The 25,096-nt window shown below is 39.0% G+C and overlaps 1 protein-coding gene across 1 annotated transcript in view; it reads left to right on the top strand.

Annotated features, from left to right (window-relative positions):
* Positions 1-25,096, top strand: part of PDGFD (platelet derived growth factor D) — a gene marked incomplete at its 5' end in the record, with an annotated part of 119,031 nt that overhangs the window by 17,961 nt on the left and 75,974 nt on the right. Inside the window, 2 exons of the mRNA XM_021715802.1 lie at positions 19,791-19,995; positions 24,628-24,808. Of these exons, the coding sequence (XP_021571477.1) occupies positions 19,791-19,995; positions 24,628-24,808 (386 nt within the window). The remainder of the gene's footprint in view (positions 1-19,790; positions 19,996-24,627; positions 24,809-25,096) is intronic.

Below are 25,096 nucleotides of genomic sequence, written 5' to 3' on the forward strand. Positions count from 1 at the left end.
TAAAGACATTTATTGTGTTCCTTAATGCGTACAAGGTACCTATTCAAAATACAGTTGTGATATAATAAAGTATTGCTATTATTAACACATATATGCTTTTTCATATATATTATCTCATTCTTATTATATTGGATCTGTTTTTTCATTTTAAAATTTTCATTTAGAGGCTATCAATAAATCATTTGTAATATCTTTGGAAGAGATTAAATGGATAAAATAAGATCGTACTTTATGGAGTCTACATTTTCAGTGTATTTTGTCGACAGTCACAATCATCTCAAACTTATTAGAAAAAATTAATGAAATAGCTCCAGGGCTTAACATTTATAGAAATAATGTCAAGGAAGGCCAAATTTTAAATACAGTATTAAGTATATATATCCATCTCTACATTTTATTGCACATGGTACTTCTACTCTCTGAAGCAATAAATTGGCCTTAAAAACTATCTCTCCATGCTCCAAACTCCTAATATGTTTGCTGCCTAGGAATTTGTCTGATGTTTATTTACTCATTTGTATTATTTTTCTGTGTCTCTTTAGCTTAATGACATGTGTAGGCTGTTTTACATTTGATAAAACATTCCATATTTTTCTTTCTTGACCCTTATGGCAGCTCCATTAAGCTGTTAATATTATCACTATTTTGCAGATGAAAGACACCCAGATTAGGTGATTTTTTTCCCAAAGACATACAGCTAGAAAGTAGCAGAGAACAGTCCAACACTTTTTTTTAAAGAAAAACTCATTCATATTAGCTTTTCTACAAACGAGATGGCAAACATAATGTGTATGCAGCCATTTATCGCCCTTCCATGCTCAGGACAGATATTAATAATTCTATATGATACTCTTTCCTGCAGGCCATATCTGCAGCTTCAGAAACCTTCTCAACGCACAATTTAGAGTCTTGCAGTTTTTGGAGTTGTCATTTAGAATTAAATATGCTTGATTTTCCTGTTCTATATCTTGCTTTGTTGGGATCTCTGTATTTTGTATGTCTGGCCATGTTGCATCCACCATTGTAATTCACACTAAAATAATAAATGCTAAGTAAATATGTTAACAGTTTATAGTTAAATGGGTGAAAGTCAGAATGTGACAGAATTTGGTTGACTATAAGAGTTTTTTTGTTTTTTTTTTTTACTTTTCTCATCATTGAATAATTTATTTCTCAGATGTCCCTGGGCTTCATTTGTGCCAGGAACTGCATTATACATTTGAGATTCCAGGATGAATGCATTCAGCCTACATTGATTGAGCATTTACTTCAAGCTCTGTGCTGTGGCTTTGATACAAAATTGAATGAGACCTAGTCTTTATTTTCCATTATACATGTATTATACATTTGAGATTCAAGGATGAATGTATTCAGCCAACACTGAGCATTTGCTTCATGCTACCTCTGTGCTGGGTGCTGGATAGACAATATCGAACAAGACCACATGATCCTTGTCTTTGCAATACTTATGGTCTGCTGAAAGAACCAGATAGGAAACAGTGAAATCCATACCTATATTACAAAGTATGATTGTGTTATTAAGGAGAACAGGCTTCAATGAAAGAAACGATACACCCCAAAGGAGTAGGAGTTTGCCTGGTGAGGAGATAGAGGGTGTGCATTCTCTGCAGCGGACACGTGAGGAGGTCCTGAGGTACGGAACAGCCTCACCGAGGAGGACATACAAGGCCATTGTAGCTGCAAGACAGAGAGTGAGGGGGAGAACCATCACCCTTCCCCTAAAGAACTAGAAAGTCCAACAGGGAAAAGAGGCACAAATCAATGAAAGTAATAATACTATACAATGTATTAAATGAGAAAGAGAATTAGAACAATTTACATAAGAGGGGAAGGGTTGGAAATGTTTAAGAGATAAGGAAGATTTATTAGGCATACCACACACACTTGGACCATGAAAGGACAGCAAAGGGCATACAATAACAGATAGAATGTGTGAGCCAGGAGCACAACAGCTGGTGCAAACATTGCTAGCCATAGCTGCCCCTGAAGGATTGGGAGCCACCTGGGTACCCTTAGATTGCTATTAGCAGAGAAAGGGGTGTCTCGTGAGTTGGGCAGACCCTCCCAAATGATATCTTAGTTTGTAGAAGCTGTCTGGCAAGACACGTCACAGGTTTGACTCAGAGTTTGTGAATTCTGGCTTCAAATCTGCAAATGAACCTACTCAGTTAACAAATGGACTGACTGCTTAACTTTTTCAATGTTGGTTCCTGATATGTAAATGCACAGAGGTCTCTTGCCTCAATAATATTATTCATACTGTTGGTTTGTTGGTTTTAGAGATAGGGTCTTGCTCTGTTATACAAGCTGGAGTGCAGTGGTGCTCCCTCTGCAGCCTCAAACTCTTGGGATCAAGGGATCCTCCTGTCTCAGTCTCCTGAGTAGCTGAGATTACAGGCATGAAACACTGCACTCAACAAAGAATATTCTGAATCTCATTCATCTATTCAATGAATATTTATTGAAAGTCTTCTTTTATTTCTTATTAGGCCTTGATACACATTGAATGAGACCCAGCCTTTATTTTCCAGAAACTTTAAGTCAAGCAATTTGAGACTGGGGGGAAGGGACAAGGAAAAGAATGAGTATCAGGAAGAGTAATAAAATAGCAAATGTTAAATTCTCTGTCCCAAAGTCTGACTCAAGTCATGTTCTTTCCCTTCCTTCATTTTTACTTACTGTAGCATGTTACTGTATCCTTTTTTTAATCTGAAACTCTCCCAACTCCTAATTACTCAGCAGTGAGAACAGCAATAGTCACTATACTAGATTTTCAAACATTTCTAGAGGTATAAATGGCAGTGACACACCTTTACAAAACATCCTGTTTAGTAGATGCCAAGGGTCTTGTAGATAGCTCCATAACAATTAAACATTGTGTACTTACATTCTATAGGTTTCTAATAGATATACATGTACAAGGCTTCAGCTTTCTCTCACAAAAGTTAGCATCATGGCACACGTCTCTATAAGACGTATGTCAGGCTCAGGCACAGTCACTCAAGCTTGTAGTCCCAGCACTTTGGGAGGCTGAGGCAAGAGGATTGTCTGAGCCCAGGGGTTCGAGACCAGCCCAGGCATCTTGGCAAGACCTCGTCTCTACAATAAATCAAAAATTAGCTGGGCGTGGTAGCACACGCCGGTAGTTCCAGCTACTTGGAAGGTTGATGTGGGAAGGATCACTGGCACCGCACAGGTCGATGCTGGAGTGGCCTTGAATGTGCCATGGCACTCCAGCCTGGGCGACAGAGTGAGACTCCAACTCAACTCAATAAATAAATAAATAAAAATAAACAGGAAAAACACCCAAGAAATGTTAACAGGTCTAAGTAGAGAGGGTTTCTTAGTTTGTTCAAGCTTTCATAACAAAATAATACAGATTAGGTGGCCTGTGAACAACAGAAATGTATTTCTCACAGTTCTGAAGGCTAGGAAATCCAAGACCAAGGCACCAGAAGATTTAGTGTCTGGTAAAGGCCTGTTTCCTAGTTAATAGAGGGCACCTTCTCACTGTGTTCTCAGATGGAAAAAAAGCCAAGGGATCTCTCTAGGGTCGTCTTATAAAGGTATTAGTCCCTTTCATGAAGGCTTTGCCTCTATGTCCTAATCTCTCCCCAAAGGCCTCACCTCCTGACACCTTGGGAAGTTATGATGTTAACTTATGAATTTTAAGGGGACACAAACTATTCCAGAGAAATTTCTAAGGGCTGAAAAGTCAGGGAAGATTCCTTCAAATAACTTGCTTCAGTGGAAGGAAAGATTTTTTTTTTTTTTGACAAACTCTTTTTACACCAAACAGATTATAAACATCCTTTTTAGAGCAAGAACAGTATAATATTAATTTTTTTATTTGAACCATGGCTGTGGAGCCCTGTCCACATGGAGGTAGCATTGTTCTCAGAAATGTTGGTTGAATATTTCAAGGATCTTTAAACGTTGATTAAAAATGCAAACATTTATATTAGTTGCTATGCTAAATCACTACCCATGGGTCACCATTCCAACTGCTTTCTTGCCTCTTTTCTTACTAACAGAACCCTGATGAGTAGTCATGGGCTTTAGCAAAGGTGCAGCCAACTTCAGCCCAGGAAGGATGTTATACAAGGCCAAGCCAGTATTGATAACTCCATTCTCTTTACCAGCACTGGCTTAAGCCTGGGAATGTGCCCAGATTCTGCCCAGGAATGCAGAAGGAAGGCTTGCTTGGGGGTGAGTGTGGAGGGTTGAGAAAGATTCCACTTTCTTGAAGAGAGAGTCATGTAGAGAAAAACCCTCTCTTTGGCCTCAAATCCAACCCTGCAAGGGGAAGATAGCTGGAACTGCTATGCACGTTTTGAGGAGGGCAGTCAACACACACAACATGGCAGGACAGAAGGGAGGAAAAACCTATGCTTACATTGCAGAGCCCTGAATTCACCAAACCTGAAAGTCTCCGCCTCCTGACATCTATGTGAGATGACATGCTTTCCTTCGTGTTTAAGTCACTTTTAGTTTGGTCATCTGTTACTTGCAGCCAAAATTAGCCTACAGGATTAGCAGATTGATTAGGCATGTGGTACTGTGCAAATAAAGTAAAATGCCACTCCCTATGTGCAGAATTTCGGAAGGATTCATTCAACAAATAGATCTTGAGAGCTTACTGCTCTTTAAAATTGATAAATCGACAAAATGTGTTTCTATTGAGGTTTTGGATTCTGTAGCACAAACATGAAATTGATAGTAAAAGCCAGCTGGTATTTGATGTTGTTTCCATGTGAGCTTTATCTGTGCATGAAGGGACTGTCTGTGTCTCTGTTTTTAACCAAAAGTAAAAATAGATATGGAAAATGTGTGAATAGCTAAATTGGACAACCATGCAAAACTCTTACTCACTGTCATAATTTGGTGAAATATGCCATTCTAAAGAGTTTAATACATACTAAAACTCTGGTACTTTTAAATTTATTTAGTTTTTATACTTATCAAAACCCTATTTTATTTGATATATAGTTACTAGGTCTAATGTAGAGATGCATACTGGTTAGAAAATCATGCTTTTGACGGTACTACTTTAAGAAAAAAGTTAAATAAATGATTTTTCCTATGTGTACAGGTACTTTTAAATACTTTTTTTAATTCCAGATGCAAAGGCAATGCTCTCTTTATTTCCCTTTTTTTTTGAATTACCAAGAGAAATGTCTTATAGTCGTTCTTGCCTCTGAAATTGGTCTTTTTTCTCAGATTACTTTAAAACGTAGCTTTGTTCACACCTGAGACCTCTTGAGAATAAACAAAAATCTGCATTTATTTTTCAAGCAAGTAGCCTGTCAATCTAAGAAGAAAAGAGAATTTTGTTTCAATTGCTGGTTTCTCGTTGCATGGTGTCTGTAGCAATCTCATAGAAGATTAGTAACTCTAGCTCAATTTAAATCTTAGATTTTTATTGAGCATGTTCAGAATGAAGTCTGTTAAGATTTAAAAGCAAGTACTCATGATTTATGGACTAAATTTTTCAAATAGCATATTAACAGTGTTTGGAGCAACAGATTCACTGGCAATAGCCTTGAAGCCTTCAAATGGTGAGAATTAAAATTCATATCCTTTATTTTTCTTTGCAAAAATAATAACAGAAGAACCAAGAACATGACCTTTCTGCTTGGTGACATCAGACTTAGAATGAAAGCATGAATTTATTCCACTGTCTAAATAGCGCCTAACTTCCACCAGGTACTCTGTGAGGTCTCTGTAAATGCTGATAGAGTGGTGAATTACTTTGGGTCTTGTCCCAGAAAATAACTTCAAATGCCTTTTTCTTTGCTGATTATGGAAGAGATTATCTGATTATTATTAATATATGTGCTCCCAGTAAGGCCAGACAGATTCTGGTATATCATTAGTCATTTTTTTCATAAAGTCTATGAGTTTCTTAGCACAAACAAGAGTAATCTTGTAAGATGGCTATTTGGATTCACAAATAGGTTTCTTTTAACAGTATATGTACACACAATTCCGTCTTTCTCGATATCATTAATGCAAGCGTGTATTGTCCTTTATTAAAGGATAGACCTATTACATCTGAAGAAAATAATTCTAGGTTACCAAAGGAGACTTAACAGGAAAGCAATTTTGGCTTATACTGACATGTATTTCATGGGCCAAGTATATACTGCAAGCATTTTGAATAATCTCTAAATGATAATATGTTAGAAAACTTATACGTTCCTTATTTCACAGTATGACTTTATCAAGTATATTTAGTCCAAATATGTGTTTCAATTGTTTAACTTAGCTTTCCGTATCACAGACAATGTTATTTGCTGTCAAATTTTTGTTTAAAAATTATAGTTACAGATTAAACAGGGTAATCTTCCTTGAGATGCAAAACAAGTGCGTCCTCTGAAGTATCATCGATCAACTCATATAGCTCCTTTATTTGTTCATTTATTTACACATGCAGCAACCACACAAATTAACATCTGCTACATGATAAGGACCATGCATAGTCTGAGGACCATATATAAGTTCGTCTTTGTATGGTGACCAACACCAGCAAAACTCGATGTGTAAAGTATTAAGATACAGGGAATAAAATCCAATGACTATCAACCACATTTTTTCAGTTCTTCCTTCTTGATGTGCTGAAATGATTACAGAAATCAGATTGTTTACTCCTTGAAGTTATTTCCTGTTTCTGAATAATTGATACTAATGAGGGCCAGTACTGGAGCTGCTTTGAGATTTAAATGGTCCAATGAACTTTATACACTTATTGTAGTGCCTGGGACATATTTAGTACACATTACCTTTTGTGAATTTTTTTTGAGAATGTAACATTCGCAGACATTCTGAAGAATGTATGAATCATGTGCTACATAAATGTAGTTTGCCTAGAGATTTATTTGCTTCTAGATAATACCAGCAATTTTTCTATTTTACTTCCAAACAAATATTACTTCAACAAGTAATTACTAGGTACCTACCATTAACAATACTGCTATCCAGAAATGTTTAATCCTGTAGAACGGGCAAGAGGAAAACAAGGATGTATAATTACAAGGAACTTAGGATTCAGTAGTGATAAAAAGGGATGATAAAAGCATCTTTCTATCTCTCTGTTTCTGAGCTCATGCCAAACACTTAACTAATCATTTTCTTTTTTTTTTTCCCCATTTGTCATAGACACGGGTTCAGAATTCTTCCAAGAGTGATATTACAGGAATCCATCATTATTCGAGTTTATCTACTGGGTGAAACCTAGTTACCATCTCTAGCAAGACCACAAGTTCTAGAGTAGATCAAGACGACTTACTGAATTATATTCTTCTGGCATCTCTGTACCACTTTTCTTCCTCTGTAGCTATCAAGTCTTTGTGAATCTTCTGCCAAGAGATACATTCCTCTCCTGACCATTCCTCTACTATCAGTGCAATGATTTATAGTAAAATACCAATGAGATGTTATTCAGTGCATGGACAGGTCATGCTACGTATTTGAAAACAAAGACAAGTCAAGCTTGACACTTCAGTGTGCAAGAAGCAAGTGCACTGTTGAAGTAGTCATTATGTACCTAGGTGCTCACCAGCTTCCAGGTCTCCTTTACTTCAAGGCACCCACTCTATTGGACATTATATCTGACTGTGTAGTTTTCTCAGGCCAATGAAATGTGACCATAAACATTTAAAACCTCAGGAGCATTTCTTCATCTCCTAGTTTCCCCTTCCATGGCTCCTCAAATTATAGTGATAACTACTCATAATTCCAGATTCCAGAGTAAGAAAACATGAAGCAGAGCCCGCCAACCCAAAGTGGGCATGTAGCATGGACGAAGAAACAAAGACTTTGTTGTTAAAACCACTGAGATTTAACCTAGCATAATCTACACTCTCCTGACTGGTACCAGTCCGCGACTGTAGCTAGTTCAAAGACAGAGTCCATGGAGGAAGCACACCAGTCCAGGTAATATTTGAAGAGATTTGTGAGCATGACATTTAACAAGGAAACAAAAGGCAAGTTCATTCTCAAACACCATTAATTGTATGAACTAGTATTGACTTAGTAATAGCTCTGGGAAAGAAAAAAAATTTACATTAAGAGCACTCTTAAAAGAATTATTAATAGGTTGATATTAGCATGCATTTATCCAGAAGATCTCTTTCATTTCACTGTCTCAGTTAAAATCTAAATCCTTTTCGCATTGAGTCTCAAATGTCTTCTAAATCACTTCTGTACTTCAGTATTGATACGTAACTCCCAGGCAACATGGCCTTTATCATAACTAGTGTGTCTTACCTTGATTTGCTCAGATTAGCACTTTTAAGACTCAAAAGAATTTTAAGGAATATCTAGGAATGCTAGGAATTCTTCTGAGTGTTCTATTTATTGTATTACTTTTTTGTTTACTTGAGTTGCATATCACTAGACATTAAATAATTCTTTTGAAGGCCACCAGATTTTGACAGGTAGTTATTTAGCACCATCATAATGCATGAATTATTTACAGTAATCTCTTGTAACTTTGATAATTCTTTGACCTATTCTGAGATATTTCATAATTTTTGCTGCTTTTAATTCTATTTTTTGAGGAGGGCAGGGAATTTATTTTCTTCATCATCAATGACAAAAATACAGTTTTTACTTGTCTGCATCTTCTAGGCTTGGGTCCACAAAGCACTTAAATATTTCTTTACCAGAAAATATGGAAGTGATATCGATTCTCCATTTTTTCAGTATATTTAAATGTTCATCTGTTTTTCCATACCCATTTTTCTAAATCAAAAAAAATATTGATTTTAATGTTCATACCGTACCATAGTGCAACCCTTATGAAGGCTTTACAAGTGATAGATATCTAAATATATGTTATAACTCCTCCATAAATGGTACTACCAAAGAAAATATATGAGTTGAAATCAGATGAACAACTATCCCTTGAGCATATTTATTCAAAAAAATCTATGACAACTGTTCTCCAACTTGCTCCTCTTCCTAGAAGCTGGACAGTAACTTTAAAAAGTAATCATGTGCCGGGCTCGGTGGCTCAGCCTGTAATCCCGTGCCTTTGGGAGGCTGAGGTGAGTGGATTCCCGCGGGTTCGAGACCCACCTGGGCAGCGAGACCTCATCTCTACAATAAATCAAAAAATCAGCTGGACGTGGTAGCGCGTGCCTGTAATTCCGGCTACTTGGAAGGCTGAGGCGGAAGGATCGCCGGACCCCAGCAGGCGAGGCTGCGGTGGCCGGGAGCGGCCACTGCACTCCAGTCTGGGTGACAGAGTGAGACTCCAACTCAAAAAAAAAAAAACAGTAATCATGTCTACCTCTTTTGAAACCTAAAATGTGAAAAACAAATCTTGGAATTCAGTGAGACAGAAAAATGACTGAATCTACAAAAAGCACTAAAGCCATCTAGTGAAATGAAATTTTAAGTATAACTATAAATATATACATAATATGTTCATTGTATATGTAACTAATGTACATATTAAATATAGATATAAGTTTATACACATCACAAGTGATAAGCCATGTGGTTCTTATGTTAACTTCCAGTTAGTTTTATCCTAGGAATTGGTAAACCTTTTAGTCAGAAGTGGAGAAGTGACTAAGAAAATGCTTTCATCTTAGTCTATGCAAATTAACTTTTTAAGCTTCAGGATATTTCATGATCATCTCTCTATTCCACATTATTCAATCTCAAATGAAATTTATGAAACTGATTACTTCCTTCTGAAACTCAACCCAAGAAAGTTCATACTTAAAATATATAGTCTTTCCTTGACAACATTTATAAAAATGTTGGTTTTTCCTATAATATGTGTTCTCTAGAAAAAATACTAGGTCTAGTTATGCCTTGGCATGACCTTTCTATTTTGTCTGTTAATTTTCTGTATCTCTGAGCTATGTTGGTGGTAGTTAAAGCATGTATTTTTGTCATTGTGGTTGTTTTATTGTTTTGGGGGGATGTTAAGTTAGTAAGACTGAAAGAATTTCTCTGTTTAGAAGCCTTTGATGCTGTAACACTTTCTTCATGCCATTCAATATTTCCTTTTACCATATGCCACAGTTCTGAGTTTCCTTTCATTTTTCACATCCTTTACATGTAAACAACTTGTATCATTACACAAAAAACTACAATGAAAGCAAAGAGGATTATCAGAGAATTAATTAATATGAATTGCCCGAATGTGATAAGAATATAGCATGGATATTTTAGGTCATTCTTTATTTACCCAGATTTAGATTTTCTAAAAAATATAGACCATAAATTCTTTCCAGCAAAATTTCCATTTTGATATAATTTTACAATCATTTATATAATCTACCTATAAAATACAAACTATTTTGAAAGAAAGAATATTACGTATAATAAAAAAAACAAAGGTTTGTACCCCAAGAGAGCTAGTAAAGTGAGGAATGGTACTTGTCAGCATCGTTCTTTGAGTGTTACTACTCTCCTAGTGAGTGTTTCTGGCAAATGTTCAAAAGGACTTCATGATATTCTTACTTTTTGTTCTTTTTTCAGTGGACTCAGATTCTTTTAGAAGAATAGTTTTGAGCTCAGAAAATAATCAAGCTATTACTTTTCAAGAAATGTTGTCTCCAAATTGTTACTCTGTGCAAGACTGTTTATATAGTACTAACATCTTGGTTTGTGCCAAAAGGAACTGTAATTTAAAGCGCACGCGTGCACACACACACACACACACACACACACGCACGGACACACACACGCACGCACGGACACACACACACACACACACACACCCCGGCAAACAACCAACTCCCTCCTCCCCAAATCATCATAACAAAAAGGATTTGTATTACTACTGTGTTCTTAGGAGAATCTCTGCTGGATAATTCTAAATAAATGCCTGACGATTAATCAAGCTTTGCTCTTGAGTTGCATAAAGGCAGACCATAGACTGAGCACAGGTGAATGTTGATTTTAGAAAACTGATGTGGGCTACCGGGAAGCTGATTCTCACTAGGAACATGTGTTAACCAAAAGTTCCTTAATGAAGACTGTCCCATTCACAGTCCCAGAAGGAATTTAGTTCATTGATTGCAAGCTTCAGTGCTTTGCAAACACTGAGGAAAAAGATGAAAAAACCTTCATGCTGATTTTTAAACTAACATTTTAAAGTCTAATTTTCAACTTCATCGGTTCACATGGTGAGACTCCATTCCTGTACTTTTTAAGCTAGGAGGTAATCTATGGAAAATTATCTAATTAAATTAAATTTAATCCCAACTGTGTATTTTAGGGTCCGTTCTACAAATTGACTTATTCGTCTTTAAATTAGGGGCTTCCCCCTTACTTTCTTTCATATTCTCTCTCTCTCTCTCTCTCTCTTGCTTCTTTTCGGCCTTTTCAACAGAACACCACACCACATCTCACCCTTGAAGGTACTGTTTTGTGTCCTAGAACACGTCTCTATACTATGTTTTGATTCGTTGAGGGAGAGCGCAGAAATTATTTGAGGGGTTTGAGCAGTGACGGTGATAATAGGTTTGCAAGGCATAGAACTGATTTTTTGTTCATCTCGCTGAGCTGGCTTTTCTGAATTAAATGGCTGCAGAGAATGAGAGCCTGTGGGATCTGGTCAGTCACCTGACTTCATATATTGCTTAATAAGTCTGAGACCAATCCCCAAATATAACAGCAAACTCTTCTACTTTTATTCCAGCCTTATGCTGCTTCCTTTTCTCCCACCTCCTGTCCCCCTTCCTCCTCTGCCTCCTCGTCTTCTTTTCACAATTTTTTAAAGTGTGGTAGAACCTGACTGTGGTGCAGCTGGTAGGTTACTTGGTGGAAGTAAGTAGTCATTTCAGAATTAATATCCAAGCCAGATGGCAAGCAGGATCATTTCAATGGAACGCTCCCAAAAATAATCCTTAAATATTCATGCTACATGTGCTTCCACAAATGGCAGAGCCCCTGGCTACATTAATATTAAATTTCTTAAAAAGAAAATATTTGGGACACTTTACAAGTTTATTTGTGATACAACTGCCTTTTAGTTGTTATCTTGCCTTAAAATGCCCTTCGGTTTTTAATAATTCTGAATAGGCATTATTTGCAGTAGCCATTCATTCATGTATGTATTTAACAGATATATTTTGAGTGTGTCCATATGCCCAGACTGGCAAAGAACTGGAGTTATAGTCCTTTCCCTTCGGAATTCAATATTCTGTCATTTGATTTTTTTTTTTTTACTTTCTTCTAAAACTGTCAAAGAAATTATAAAGCACCTTTGAGTATCTTTCATTTTTATCTCTTGTACCTAGCCAGGCTCAGAAAGATGTCTTTCTTTTGTTTTAAAGAGAGCAAAAGATAGAATACATTGTTTCTACATTTAATTATTTATTTTAAATCCTCTATAATGTATTCAACACTAATGGGCTAAGTGGATAATTTGTTTCTAGGACACTTTTCTAGTTGATGAGAAGTAAAGATTTTCCTAAACAATACGTGTTTGAACAACCTGGTGAGGCTATCCATTTGTACTCTTGTTTTAGATGATAATATACAATGATATATGGTATCATTTTTAGATGGAAAAAAGTATCTGATCATTTATGCCACTGGAGATTTGGGATTTTAGACTTCATGGTCTCATCATTGCTTCATCTTGCTTATGAGCCATGTCAACCTCTGGGAAATTTGCCCCCTTAAAGAAAACTGTCAAGGTGTCACGTCATTTTGGACCTGAAAGGAATTCTAAGTGCTACATTCCTTGGCCCCCTAAAGTATTAGACTGGGAAACAGAAGCCAGAGAGATGACATGGTGTGTCCAATGCTTCTGTTTGTAATACAGGGAAAAGTTACCAGGACTAGGATAAGGCGGAACAGAACCCAAGACCAACTCTTGTATATACTAGGTCTCCATTCTCTTGACTTGCAACAGATCACTTTAACTTCTTTGGGTTTTGTTAGAGCAGAATAAAGGCAATGATATTTACATCTTTTGGGTTTTTGTTTTTGTTTTTTTGTTGTTTGTTTTGTTTGTTTGTTTGTTTTGTTTTGTTTTGAGTTGGAGTCTCACTCTGTCGCCCAGACTGGAGTGCAGTGGCCGCTCCTGGCCACCGCAGCCTCGACCTGCTGGGCTCCGGCGATCCTTCCGCCTCAGCCTTCCGAGTAGCCGGAATTACAGGTGCGCGCTACCACACCCGGCTGATCTTTGATTTATTGTAGAGATGAGGTCTCGCTGCCCAGGCGGGTCTCGAACCCGCGGGCTCAGGCAATCCACTCACCTCAGCCTCCCAAAGGCGCGGGATTACAGGCTGAGCTACCGAGCCCGGCAATATTTACATCTTTTTATCAACTGATTTTGATGATGGACTTACAAATTGTATTACACCCCACACAAATTGAGTTTGCTGTGGTTGTTTAGCCGCTGATGTGAAGCTGTGTGGTTTACCTATCATTTGACTACATCCTGGGCAAACACTGCTGCCATGACATAGTGTAGGATGGTGAGACAGCCATTTTACTAATGATGTATTGAAAGAAATCCCTTTGCGAGTTGGGGATTTCCTGATTCAACGACTCTTACTTGCTTTTGACTTGTACCTGAAAAATCTAGGGCTTGTGACTCTGGGTCATGCTGCTGGGTCCTGGCTGCCTTTTGGGGACAAGAAGACAAATAGGCATGTCTCCATTGTTCGACCGAGTCTGTGTGAAGTAGCACAGCTTGCAACTATGTCACTGCTTGATCAAATATCTTAATCTTTACTTCGACAACTCAGTATTTTCCCTTTGCATCTTATGTTGTCTTGTATATTATTATGATCTGTGAAGAAGAAATAAAAGTGTTTCCACTAGTCACAGTTTCATTTCTCCTTAAGCTTTATTATACAAGATGATGGATTATCACATCCATCTATTGGGCTCAGGGGTGACTTCTTCATGAATGAGGAGAGTTGGATAAGGGGTGAGATCCAGATGTTCACTGTCAAAGGCACTGAGGTAAGACAGCAGGCCCTAGGACATCATGTACCAGAAATGGTCCTGAAGGAGTCCCCAAGGTCAAAGGCAGGAAAGTGAGTCCAGGACAGATCATCAGTCAAATAGACAAGACAAAAAACCAGACTTAAGAGCCGAAGCAAGTAGGTAGACATAGTTGAAAATAAGAAGCAAAATGGCAGAAAACGTGACGTGGTCAGTGGTTCCCACACTTTAGGGTATATCAGAATCTCCTGCAGGGCTTGTTAATATGTATAGGGTTGGTTCCACCCCCCAGCATTTCTGCATCCGTGAGTTTGGGAGGGGGTCTGAGAATCTGCATTTCTAACAGGCTCTTAGGCGTTGTTGTTAATAATGCTGGTCTGGAGACCACACCTAGAGAACCATTGGTCTAGATAAATTCACAAGGTAAGTCATAGTGTCTGAAGTAACTTTTCATGAGTTCCTGGGATACTTGGTTAGGTGAGTCAAGTTTGTGAGAGTGTTGGGAACAGAATAAAGAAATATAACAGTCTGGCTTTTCTGTGTTTAAGTCAGATGCATAGCTCAGAGTTTATGAGAAAGGGAATGTTCTTCCGTATTAAAATTCAAAATGAAAATTTATATTCTTGCCATAAAACATACATAAAAATTATTCCCTCTGTGAAGTGATTTATTTCCCATTTTTGTAGTGTAACAGCTAGCACAGAGCTCTAGTTAAACCCATATACTCTGAAGTAGACTGCCTAGGGTCAAATCTTGATTCTACCACTGGCTATGTGCCCTGAGGTCACAAGTTTCTTAAACTCTCAGAAATTCCTTTGTATAGTGGGCCTACTCTCAAGTGCATAGGGTTGTTGTGAGGGTTAAATGAGGCAGTGGCTTTAAACCACTTATTGGAGTACCTGGCATATAATAATTGCTTCATAATTGCTATTATAAGATCACCAAAGTAAATGCCTTTGTTCAGGAACGTAACTTTGTATCCAAGACTTTGGTAGTTATCTCAGGTTTAACCTGATAGGTTGTTCTCTGTATCTATAATTCATTACAACCCTTTCGCTAAGAATAGCCCTGGGTTGGCGTGATTATAAATTATATGCAAACAATGTGATCCAGAAACCAAAGTGGATTACAGATAGCAAATAATCTAAAATTGCCTCAAGCAAATATCAGACTAAGAAAAAAGAACACTTTCTCTGGCCCAGTGGTTAAGAGCATCAACTCTGGAATCAGATAGCCTGGGTTTGTATTCTGACTCCACCCTTCACTTGCTATGTGACACTGAGCAAGTTTCTTGTCCGCTCTGTTCCCCAGAATCTTAATCTGTTAAACGGTGGTAATAATAATACCTATGTGGAGAGTTGTTTTAAGTATATGTGTCCTAGCTTGTGTATGTTCATAAACTCACAGAAACACACACCCACACCCGACAGTCATCTATATAAAGTGATTGGACTCTATAACGGAAACATACAAGATGCTTAGAACAATTCCAGGCATAAAACAAGCACTGAACGAGTCTTTGCTATTATTTATATTTTGTTCATGTGTATGTATCTTTTGGGAGGATTTTGTATTAAAGAAAATTAAATCAGAGAAACTGTAATGTTCTCCCCCATAATTCAATATACTACAGTCTAGATTTGCAGTAAATTTGTAAAGTTGGAAACAAATACAGTTATCCTCAGTATTCATGATGGATTGGCCCCAAGATCCTCCTTTCTCACAAGGATCCAAGCATTCTTCTATAAAATAATGCACAGTTTGCATGCAACCTACATACATTGTCCCATATACTTTACATCATCTATGGATTGCTTGTCTTACTGAATACAATGTAAATTTTTTTTCTCCAATGTTTTAGAGCCAACCTGTAGATCTGGGCACTGACGATACTGTCTTAATCAAACTACATAAGACGGAAGGCCCCTCTTCACACCCACTCACAGCCTTCTTAAAGATATGATTGACATTTCATTTACAACCAGAGCTAGTAGCTTTAAGACACTCTAGCCTTTAATGGTGTTCTAGGAAAAAAAGAGATCCCCACTCCAGTCTGGGCGACAGTGAGACTCCACCTCAAAAAAAAAAAAGAGATCCCTTTCATACTTACAATATTTCTAAAAATGTACTTTTAAGGGATGTCATTGACGATGTTATTGCCAGATTCTGTGGTCTTTTCTCCATCTGTTGTAGCCCTGGCCTTGCTACTGCATGTGACATTATTAACCACTCTGTGCTTGACGTCGTCCCTTCCCTGGGTGCCCTGACTTACACAGGACTTCCCTCCCAGCCTTTGCTTCAGGGTGGCACCTCTTTCGCCACCTGCCCCTCCCTGGGTATCTCCACCAGCACCAAGCCTTTCCTCCTCAGGACACTTCCTCGGAGGGCTCCCCGATTCCCATGTTTTCATCTCCCCTCCACAGTCCGAGGCTTCACGTCTGATCTGTTTTCACAGTTCAGCTCTAGACTTGCAACACCCACACACCAGTTAACATTTCCAGCTGAATTCCTCATCACCACTTCAAAATTGAATATACACTTTTTCTAAAACATTTTCCCTCACAGCCCCTCTCCCCACCCAGCCCCTTGTATCAATAATCCCACTCTGGGCCTAGTCCCTGGGCTTAGCATGCTACTACTATCTCTGACCATTCCTTTATGTTCCTTTCTGAAAGTTCCTATTGATTCCACACCCCCCACCCCATGCAGCCTCACAGCCACCTGCCCTTCTAGCTCAGACTTTGTTACCGTGCAATTACCTCCTAGGAGACTTGCCACTGCAGGCTGTCTCCCTCCAGGTCACTTTTTGTAGGCTCAATGGGCTAACCTTCCTTTTAACAGACTGTCCATTCCAGAGCTTTCCTATTTGCACCCCTATCAGTGCAGACGCTTGTGCCTGGCTTTCAAACATTCCGTGATTTCTTTAAAGCCTGTGGCCCCTAATGTCTCACTTGGGCTAGTTTGGTCTCTGCTCTGGGAAGGCCACTGGCCAGAGTCCCAGGGGCACACCTTGTACACCTCATGGTAGCTCTCACAGTTCCTCCTTCCTCTGAGCCAACCACTACATGGGAACTCATATATTCCCTTGTGCCTGTTTACACTTGTACAGTGTGCTTCAACTTTGTTTTCCAGGTGTACAAGGACAGGAACCATTTTTAAAACATTTTCAAATTATATCTAAGTCTAACATAGCATCTGGAACGAGTAAAGAAAGAACACTTAATACCCCTGAAAGAGACCAACGTATACTGCCCAATTCCCTTATGTAAATGAAGAATCAGAACACCTGAGATAGACATTTTAAAATTTAATAGTGATATATTTAAATTGATGACTATCTTCTATTCCTGGCAAATGGTGTCTGGTTGCCATTGACATCATTGCTAGAAAATTTTGTTTTAGAATACATTTGCATGTGATTAAGAATATTAATTTAGAGAGACATGTTAAGTAGATAGCAGTACTACAGGTAGAAAAATATGGCAACAGTTGTGAGAGTAATCCTCAAGTGATGGAAGTCTTGAAAGTGCTGCAGTGCAATGTGGTTATAGTTTGTGCTTAATGAATAATTGTGAACTAACGGATAGCTCACATCACTCAACCTAGAAAACAGCCTCTAGAAAGCCCCTTATGACAAGATGGGCAGACGTTAATTTTCAGCTACATTTTTAGCGTAAGGTCAAGGGAAGAGAAGAGAAAAGGATCAACTGGCAAAAATGACTTTCAGCTCCTAAGAGGTTGTCCGGTTGCTGTGTGTGCTTGAGGTGACAACATGACTGACTGCAGCCTACGGGTGTCATCCAAAGACAATGGGGACATTCTTCAACTACCTACTGCTTTTCCTAGGACGATTTCTCCCTCACAATGTCTAACTGGACAAACTGCAACACATTAAATATTGAGTGACCCCCCACACACACAAAAAAGTGTTTAAATTCCCAAATGCACAATGCCCTTTGTAAAAGAGACACTTTTGTATTTTAGGTGCCAATTCATATTCATCCTTCTGTCTTATTTTTGGAAGCTTTAACAACCACCCTCAGAGCACTCCCTGACAGTGGTTTCCAACAGCAGGTTTAGACTCCCTGACCAGGCTCACTGAATTATAGGCCTCAAAGTAAACTCAGCAGGAGAACACAAATAGACTGCGGCCGGAGGTCTGTTTATGGTGGGGCCTAAAAAGCCAAAATCTAAAATGCAGAGAACTCTGAGTATTTGGAGGGTTGAAAATGGAATCCACTGTGCAATGCAATTCTAATGCAATTACCCAGAGTTAGGCCAAATTTCACAGATTAAAGGCACAGGCCCACAAGACTGCACTCACCTCAGACGCCAGCTGCCAGTTGAAGGGACCTCAGGACACCTGTACTTCTGACCAATTGGTTACAAATTTGGGAGCCTTCACAAGCCCCAAGGTTTGATACTTGTTGGAACAGTTCACTGAACTCATAAAATGCTATACTTCCAGTTAACATTTTATTATAAAATATGAAAATTGGAACCAGTTAAATAAGAAGGCACATGGGGCAAAGTCTGGGAGGGTTCCAAGCGTGAAGCTTCTGTGTCCTCAGGATACGACCCCCTCCTTGTATACCAATGTGTATCTCCAGCCAAGAAGCTTACCCAAGTATTGGTGTCCAGAGTTTTTATTGAGGCTTCATTTTACAAGGGTGATTGACTCATTTTCAACATGATTAGACTCAATTTCCAACCCCATTTCTGTTTCCAGAACTTGGGAGGAAGGTCAGGCTGATATCACATGGCTCAAAGCTCTCCTGTAATCACATGGTTGATCTTTCTGGAAGAGCCAGTTCCCATTCCAAAACTATCTATAGGCCTCATCTCATTAGCATAAATACAAATGTGTCCCAAGGTCCCACCATCAATAACAAAGACATTTATATCACTTGGGAAATTCCAGGGGTTTGGAAGTTCCCTCTTGAGAACCCAGAACAAAGACCAGATCAATTGCTTATTATAAGACATACACAAAATACAGTAAGAAATGGACCTCTTTTAAATCATAAAAAACTATGGCAAAATAATAATAATAATTTTTTTTTTTGGTGGTGGAAAGATGTGAAAGAAGAATGAACTAATTGAAATTATTTGCTGGTTTTAATTTTCATCTAAATAAACCTGAGTTCTGAGATATTTGTGAATTTTTTCTTGTCAAGAATGGTGTTTCAAGAGCCCCCTAATTTTGAAATATCACCTCAAGGCTAAATATCACCTCAAGGCTAACCCTAACCCTAACCCTACTAAGGTTGGGAAGATGGGGGGTAATATTTAACCAGAGGCTGCCCCCTGGAGAATGTCATTTAAATACAAAATAAATGATCATTAAACATCACTAGAGTCTTTTTAATTTGTTTTTCACTCATTCATTCATTCGACAATATTTATTGAGTTCCTCACATGCTAGCCACTAGTCATATATGGTCATGCTGTCAGTGTAAGAGAGAAAAAATATTTGTTTATTTGCATTTCCTAGAAAAGGGAAGGATCAGCCATTTGAAATTGTGTGCTGATTTTAATTGCAATCTAAATAAACCTGACTTCTGAGATAAATGCTAGTCTTTGTTGCCAAGGGAGATGCTAAGACAGTCCCCAAGTATAAGTATTAGGCATTGAGTCTATATATTTGAAAAACTGGGGAAATGGGAAATAATAGAAGAAATATTTGCTGTTTATTTAACAAGAAGGCTACCATTTGGTCTTCGTGTTTTTAAACAAAATCACGAAGTGTTTTGAAATGTGATGTGACATAAACTGTTCTTTTTTTACTTTCCTGTAATTGGAGCAACATACTAATTTCTACAAGTTGTGACTACTAACAGAGAGCAATCACCTCACAGACTTGTACCGAAGAGATGAGACCATCCAGGTGACAGGAAACGGCCACGTGCAGAGTCCCCGCTTCCCGAACAGCTACCCCAGGAACCTGCTCCTGACGTGGCGGCTCCGCTCCCAGGAGAAAACGAGGATACAGCTAGCCTTTGACCATCAGTTTGGATTAGAGGAAGCAGAAAATGATATCTGTAGGTAAGTGAAAAAAACATCCACTGGAGGGCATGATTTCAAGGTGAAAAAATAAAGATGAATTTAAAGCATCGCATCAAACGTTGCTTTTGAGCCCCTTAGACTTACCCAGAATGTGTCACTCTTTTTTTCCCAAAAGCCATTTGTCAACTTTAGCAGACAAAATAGCATAGACCAGGGGTCCCTAAACCCTGGGTCATGGGCCGGTACCAATCCGTGACCTATTAAGAACTGGGCCCCATGGCAGGAGGTGAGTGGTGGGTGAGCAAACAAAGCTTCATCTGTATTTATAGCCACTCCCCATTGCTCACATCACCGCCTGAGCTCCGTCTCCTATCTGACCAGCAGAGGCATTAGATTCTCATAAGAGCATGAACTCTGTCATGGTCTGGGCATGCCAGGGATCTAGGCTGCACACTCCTCATGAGAATCTAACACCAGATGATCTAAGGTATCACAGTCTCCCATCACTCCCAGATGGGACCATCTAGTTACAGAAAAACAAGCTCAGGGCTCCCGCTGATCCTGCATTATGGTGAATCGTATACTTATTTAAGTGTATAGTATAATGTAATAATAAAAGAAATAAAGAGCACAATAAATGTAATGCATTTGAATAATCCTGAAACCACCCTCCTGCCCTGTCTGTAGAAAAAATTTGTCTTCTGTGAAATTGATCCCTGATACCAAAAAGGTTGGACACCACTGGCATAGACTACTGCTACCTAGGGCCTAATAACCTGACACGACTCACAAACTCACATCCCCAACTGTCAGGACTACAGGACTCCCAGAAAAGGATGGGATGTGGAGGTCCTTGTCTTTTCCAGCACAAAATAGCCTTTGAGAACAAGTAGGTGCCTCCAACACCCTGGATCACCGGCGGCTGCATGATGTGGCCCTGGCCAAATCCTACCACGGGCTTAGCAAGCAAAACCCCGCTCCACTCTAGTTGGCCCAGGCCATTATAACCATAATGATTTCCCCAGCTCTGGGAGATGATGACTGGGGACTGTGACAGGGCCCGACCCTGAATTCATGGTCTTAAGGCTGCAGATATGTGTAAAAAGGAAGAGGTGGCAACCCCAGCATCCTTGTGCTTCTCAGATGGGTCTTCTGCCCCAGTTTCTGGATCAGGAGTAGAAGATGAAAGCTATGCCTGATAATCTTCTGCCTTCTTAGCATATTTATCAAAGAAAGCCTAGGCTGTTGTTCCTTGAATGTCCGCTCACAGCATTTTGCTCACTTAATTAGCATGTAGAAGACTTGGTGAAGATTTTTTTTTCTTTCTTGTACTTTACTGCACAAACTTGTTCTGCATTGCCAATGAACTACTGAACTGCTAAATCCTTTCAGTAGGTTTATTTTCCCTTGAATAATAAAAAGAGGCGCCTCAAATTTGGCTGTCCTTTGTTGCATGTTTATTATGCTGACAGTTTTTATTATGTTGCTATTTTTCTAGAATAACAGCAGTGACTGTTACTTTCTAGGACCATAGAGGGTAATGTATGCCAGAAAGCGGAGATGAATATGTTCAGGAAGAGTCAGTTAATATTTACAAAGAGAATAAACTAATGCTGATCTTGTGTCTTTTCAACCTTGAAAAAGAGAATGAGTTTGCAGAAAAAAGAAAAAGAAAAAGAAAAAAAAACTCTCAAAAAATTGTTAAAGGTGATGACATGGGAGGCACCATGATCTGTTTCTATCCACAGAACACTTCTGACACCAAATGTGTAAAGTTCCAACCCCCCCCCACCACCAACACCACACACACATATCCCAACTAATTATCTGATGCCAGCTGGTGTCCTCTAATTCAATTCAATTTTGATGGTATCTACCTGGAGTGAGTGTCAAATCCCACAAGACAAGGGCTGAGTCCCACAAGACTGCCTCCACATTCAAGGTCATTCACAAGTCACAGATCTCCTGTACTACTGACCAACCAGCTATAAATCAGGCAGTTCCAAAGCCCCTTCTTTGGGCTCCACACCATGCTGGAATTGCTCTCAGAACTCAAGAAAACACTCTATTTGTTGTTACCGGTTTATTATAGAGGATGCAACTCGGAAAGGGCACCTTCTAGGAGTGCACTGCTTTAAAAACACCTTGGTGTGTTCACCAGCCTGGAAGCTCTCTGAACCCCACTGTTAGAGGTTTGTACAGAGATGTCATTATGTAGGCAGGATTGATCAAATCATTGGTAACTGAACTCAATCCCTAGGCCCTCTACCCTTTCGAGAGGCCCCGGGGTGGGGAAGAAAGTTCCAGCCCTCTAGTCATGTCTTGGTCTTTCTAGTGACCAGCCCTATTCTTCCTACCAAGAGATTCCTCATTAGTATCAACTCTAATGGTGTGGTTGAAAGTGGTTAATTATGACAACAAAAGATGCTCCCCTCACCCCATCGTTCAGAAACCCCAGGGAGTTTAGGAGCTCTGCACCAGAAATCAGGAACAAAGACCAAATATTTATTTTCTGCTATATCACAATATCACAGAAGGGAACCCAGGTCTCCACCCCTGAGCTGGGGTTTGATACTTGTGCTCTTTTGACACCGTGGCCTTGGAAATAGGAGAAGAGTCAGGATGATTTCCTTTCTGGGCCCCTCATCAAATCTAGCTGCTTCTCAAAATTTATGAACAGAGGGAGAAGAATAAGAGGTAAAAAGAGGAGTGGAAGAAGGGAAAGGGGCTGATCAAACTTGCCTCAGAACCCTACCTCAGAAATAAAATAGTATACTCTTGACTTAAGATTGAGTGGTAAATGTACACTGATGTTGTGTGTGTGCGTGTGTTTTCAAGTGACCTATCGTGTTATTGACAGTTTCAAGATACTCATGCTTTGTGCAGTAAATATAATTTACACATATTGTATACAAAATGAAATGCAATTGATTTCTTACCATCTGTTCCAAAGCCTCCTTGATGTTTATACTGTAATATTTTATTGCTTGAATAATGATTCTTTGTTAGTGCTTTTCACCTTCTAAGAACCCTGCAAACGTTGAGTAATTAATTTGCACAGCACCCAAGAGAGATCCAGCTGGTAAAATTATATAAGCCTTCCTATTTTGCCCATTAAAGAAACTGAGGCAAAAAAGCATCAAGGCCTCATAAATCACTGTCAAAGAAATTTAGACACAATATCATTGTTTTTTACTGACTCAGATTACCCTGCTCAATCCAGTAAGAGCTCTGAGGTACTTGGATAAGACCAGTAAAGCCATAGTGGTTTTTCTTCATATTCAAACGTGATGTTTCTTATCCTGATTCCTTCTGGTAATCATGACTGAAAAACATAAGGTGGATGGCAGTCTTCTGCCACTGTTCCCCCGGTATGCTCATTGTCTGAGTGTGACTTTAGCATCTGAAGTCATTTTGGGAAAGGGAGAGTGAAAGAGTGAGACACGGATGACTGGCATCGAAATCAGACAATTCAGTTCATCAGTAGAATGTTCCAAGGTCTTAAGGGTCTGAAAGTAGAATGAATGATCCCTAGAAGATGCAAACTCTGCCACCAAGGATGTCCTACTATGTGATGAAATGCTGGGATGCTATGGGAGAACTTTGAGGATCAAACGATCACAAGGATAGCTGAAGAGGCTCTTGCTGTCTTCTTCAGTCCTGGAATTCTATGTTTCTCTGACCAACACCAAAGGTGAACCAGCTCGTTCACACCCTAGTTTGATAAACCCAAATGGTGCCGGGCTTGGTGACTCAGCCTGTAATCCCGTGTCTTGGAAGGCTGAGGTGAGTGGATTGCCTGAGCCCGCAGATTCGCGACCTGCCTGGGCAACTTGGCGAGACCTCATCTCCACAATAAATCAAAAAAATAGCCAGCTGTGGTAGTGCGCGCCTGTAGTTCCGGCTACTTGGAAGGCTGAGGCGGAAGGATTGCCGGAACCCAGCAGGTCGAGGCTGCGGTGGCCAGGAGCAGCCACTGCACTCCAGTCTGGGCAGCAGAGTGAGACTCCAACTCAAAAAATAAAATAAATTAAACCCAAATGTTTCCAGCATTGGTTAGCACGTCTTTCTCCCCAAAGTTGTATGCTTTCCTTTATGATAAGTTTTATGTTTATGACGTGATCCTTCCAAAAGACTGTTTCCAAAAAGAGAGTATAGCAAATTATATCTATATCCCTTTATTTTCTGTAATGAAAATGTTGAATCTCTAAGCTTTATAGATATAGGTCATTTACTTTCTTGCAAAAGCACTGAATGTGGTAAATTAATTCAAAGTGGGAATTTGTTTGAAAAACTATATATAGTGAATGTTTGGGGCTGGAACAAGAGCTGCCTGTCCTCAGATCTGCCAACAGATTACAGTTACCAAGGTTTTCAAGAAAACTTTCTAGACCAGATGCTTAGAAAGTAGCCCATTTTGATTATTGATGATTTGGGAACAATTGTGGCTAAAGGTATATAAGTGTTCTCTCAGAACAGATTATTGACGTTTGAATTTGGAAAACCTTATCCCAAAACTAGTTTTTCACTTAAAATTTCTATAGACTATAATTTTCATTTCAGGCAGGAGTCGTGAGAAAACACATATGCTGGTTTTAATTTCTCAGTGTAAGTATGAATTTCAAAATCTACTTTAATCGAAACATGTTTATTATGTCAAATTGATTCTAGGTATGATTTTGTGGAAGTTGAAGATATATCTGAAACCAGCACCGTGATCAGAGGACGATGGTGTGGACACAAGGAAGTTCCTCCAAGGATTACATCAAGAACAAACCAAATTAAAATAACATTCAAGTCCGATGACTACTTTGTGGCTAAACCTGGATTCAAGATTTATTATTCTTTTGTGGTAAGTAGCTTAACCACCCTGTGATTAAAAGCAGACACTGGTTTTATGAAGTATTAAGATCATTTTCTATGATTTCAAATAGAATTGCATGAGGATGAATGAACTTTATTAATTCCTTATGGCTTGGTTTGTTCCTACCTTATGGTCAAAATGTTAAAGCCTTTGTTAATAAGAAATACCATTTTAAGCTGGGCTCGGTGGCTCAGCCTGTAATCCCGCGCCTTTGGGAGGCTGAGGTGAGTGGATTGCCTGAGCCCGCGGGTTCGAGACCCGCCTGGGCAGCGAGAC

The sequence above is a fragment of the Carlito syrichta genome, unplaced genomic scaffold (genome assembly GCF_000164805.1).
Source record: "Carlito syrichta isolate Samal-C Ts95f unplaced genomic scaffold, Tarsius_syrichta-2.0.1 Scaffold103189, whole genome shotgun sequence".
Classification (NCBI taxonomy): domain Eukaryota; kingdom Metazoa; phylum Chordata; class Mammalia; order Primates; family Tarsiidae; genus Carlito; species Carlito syrichta.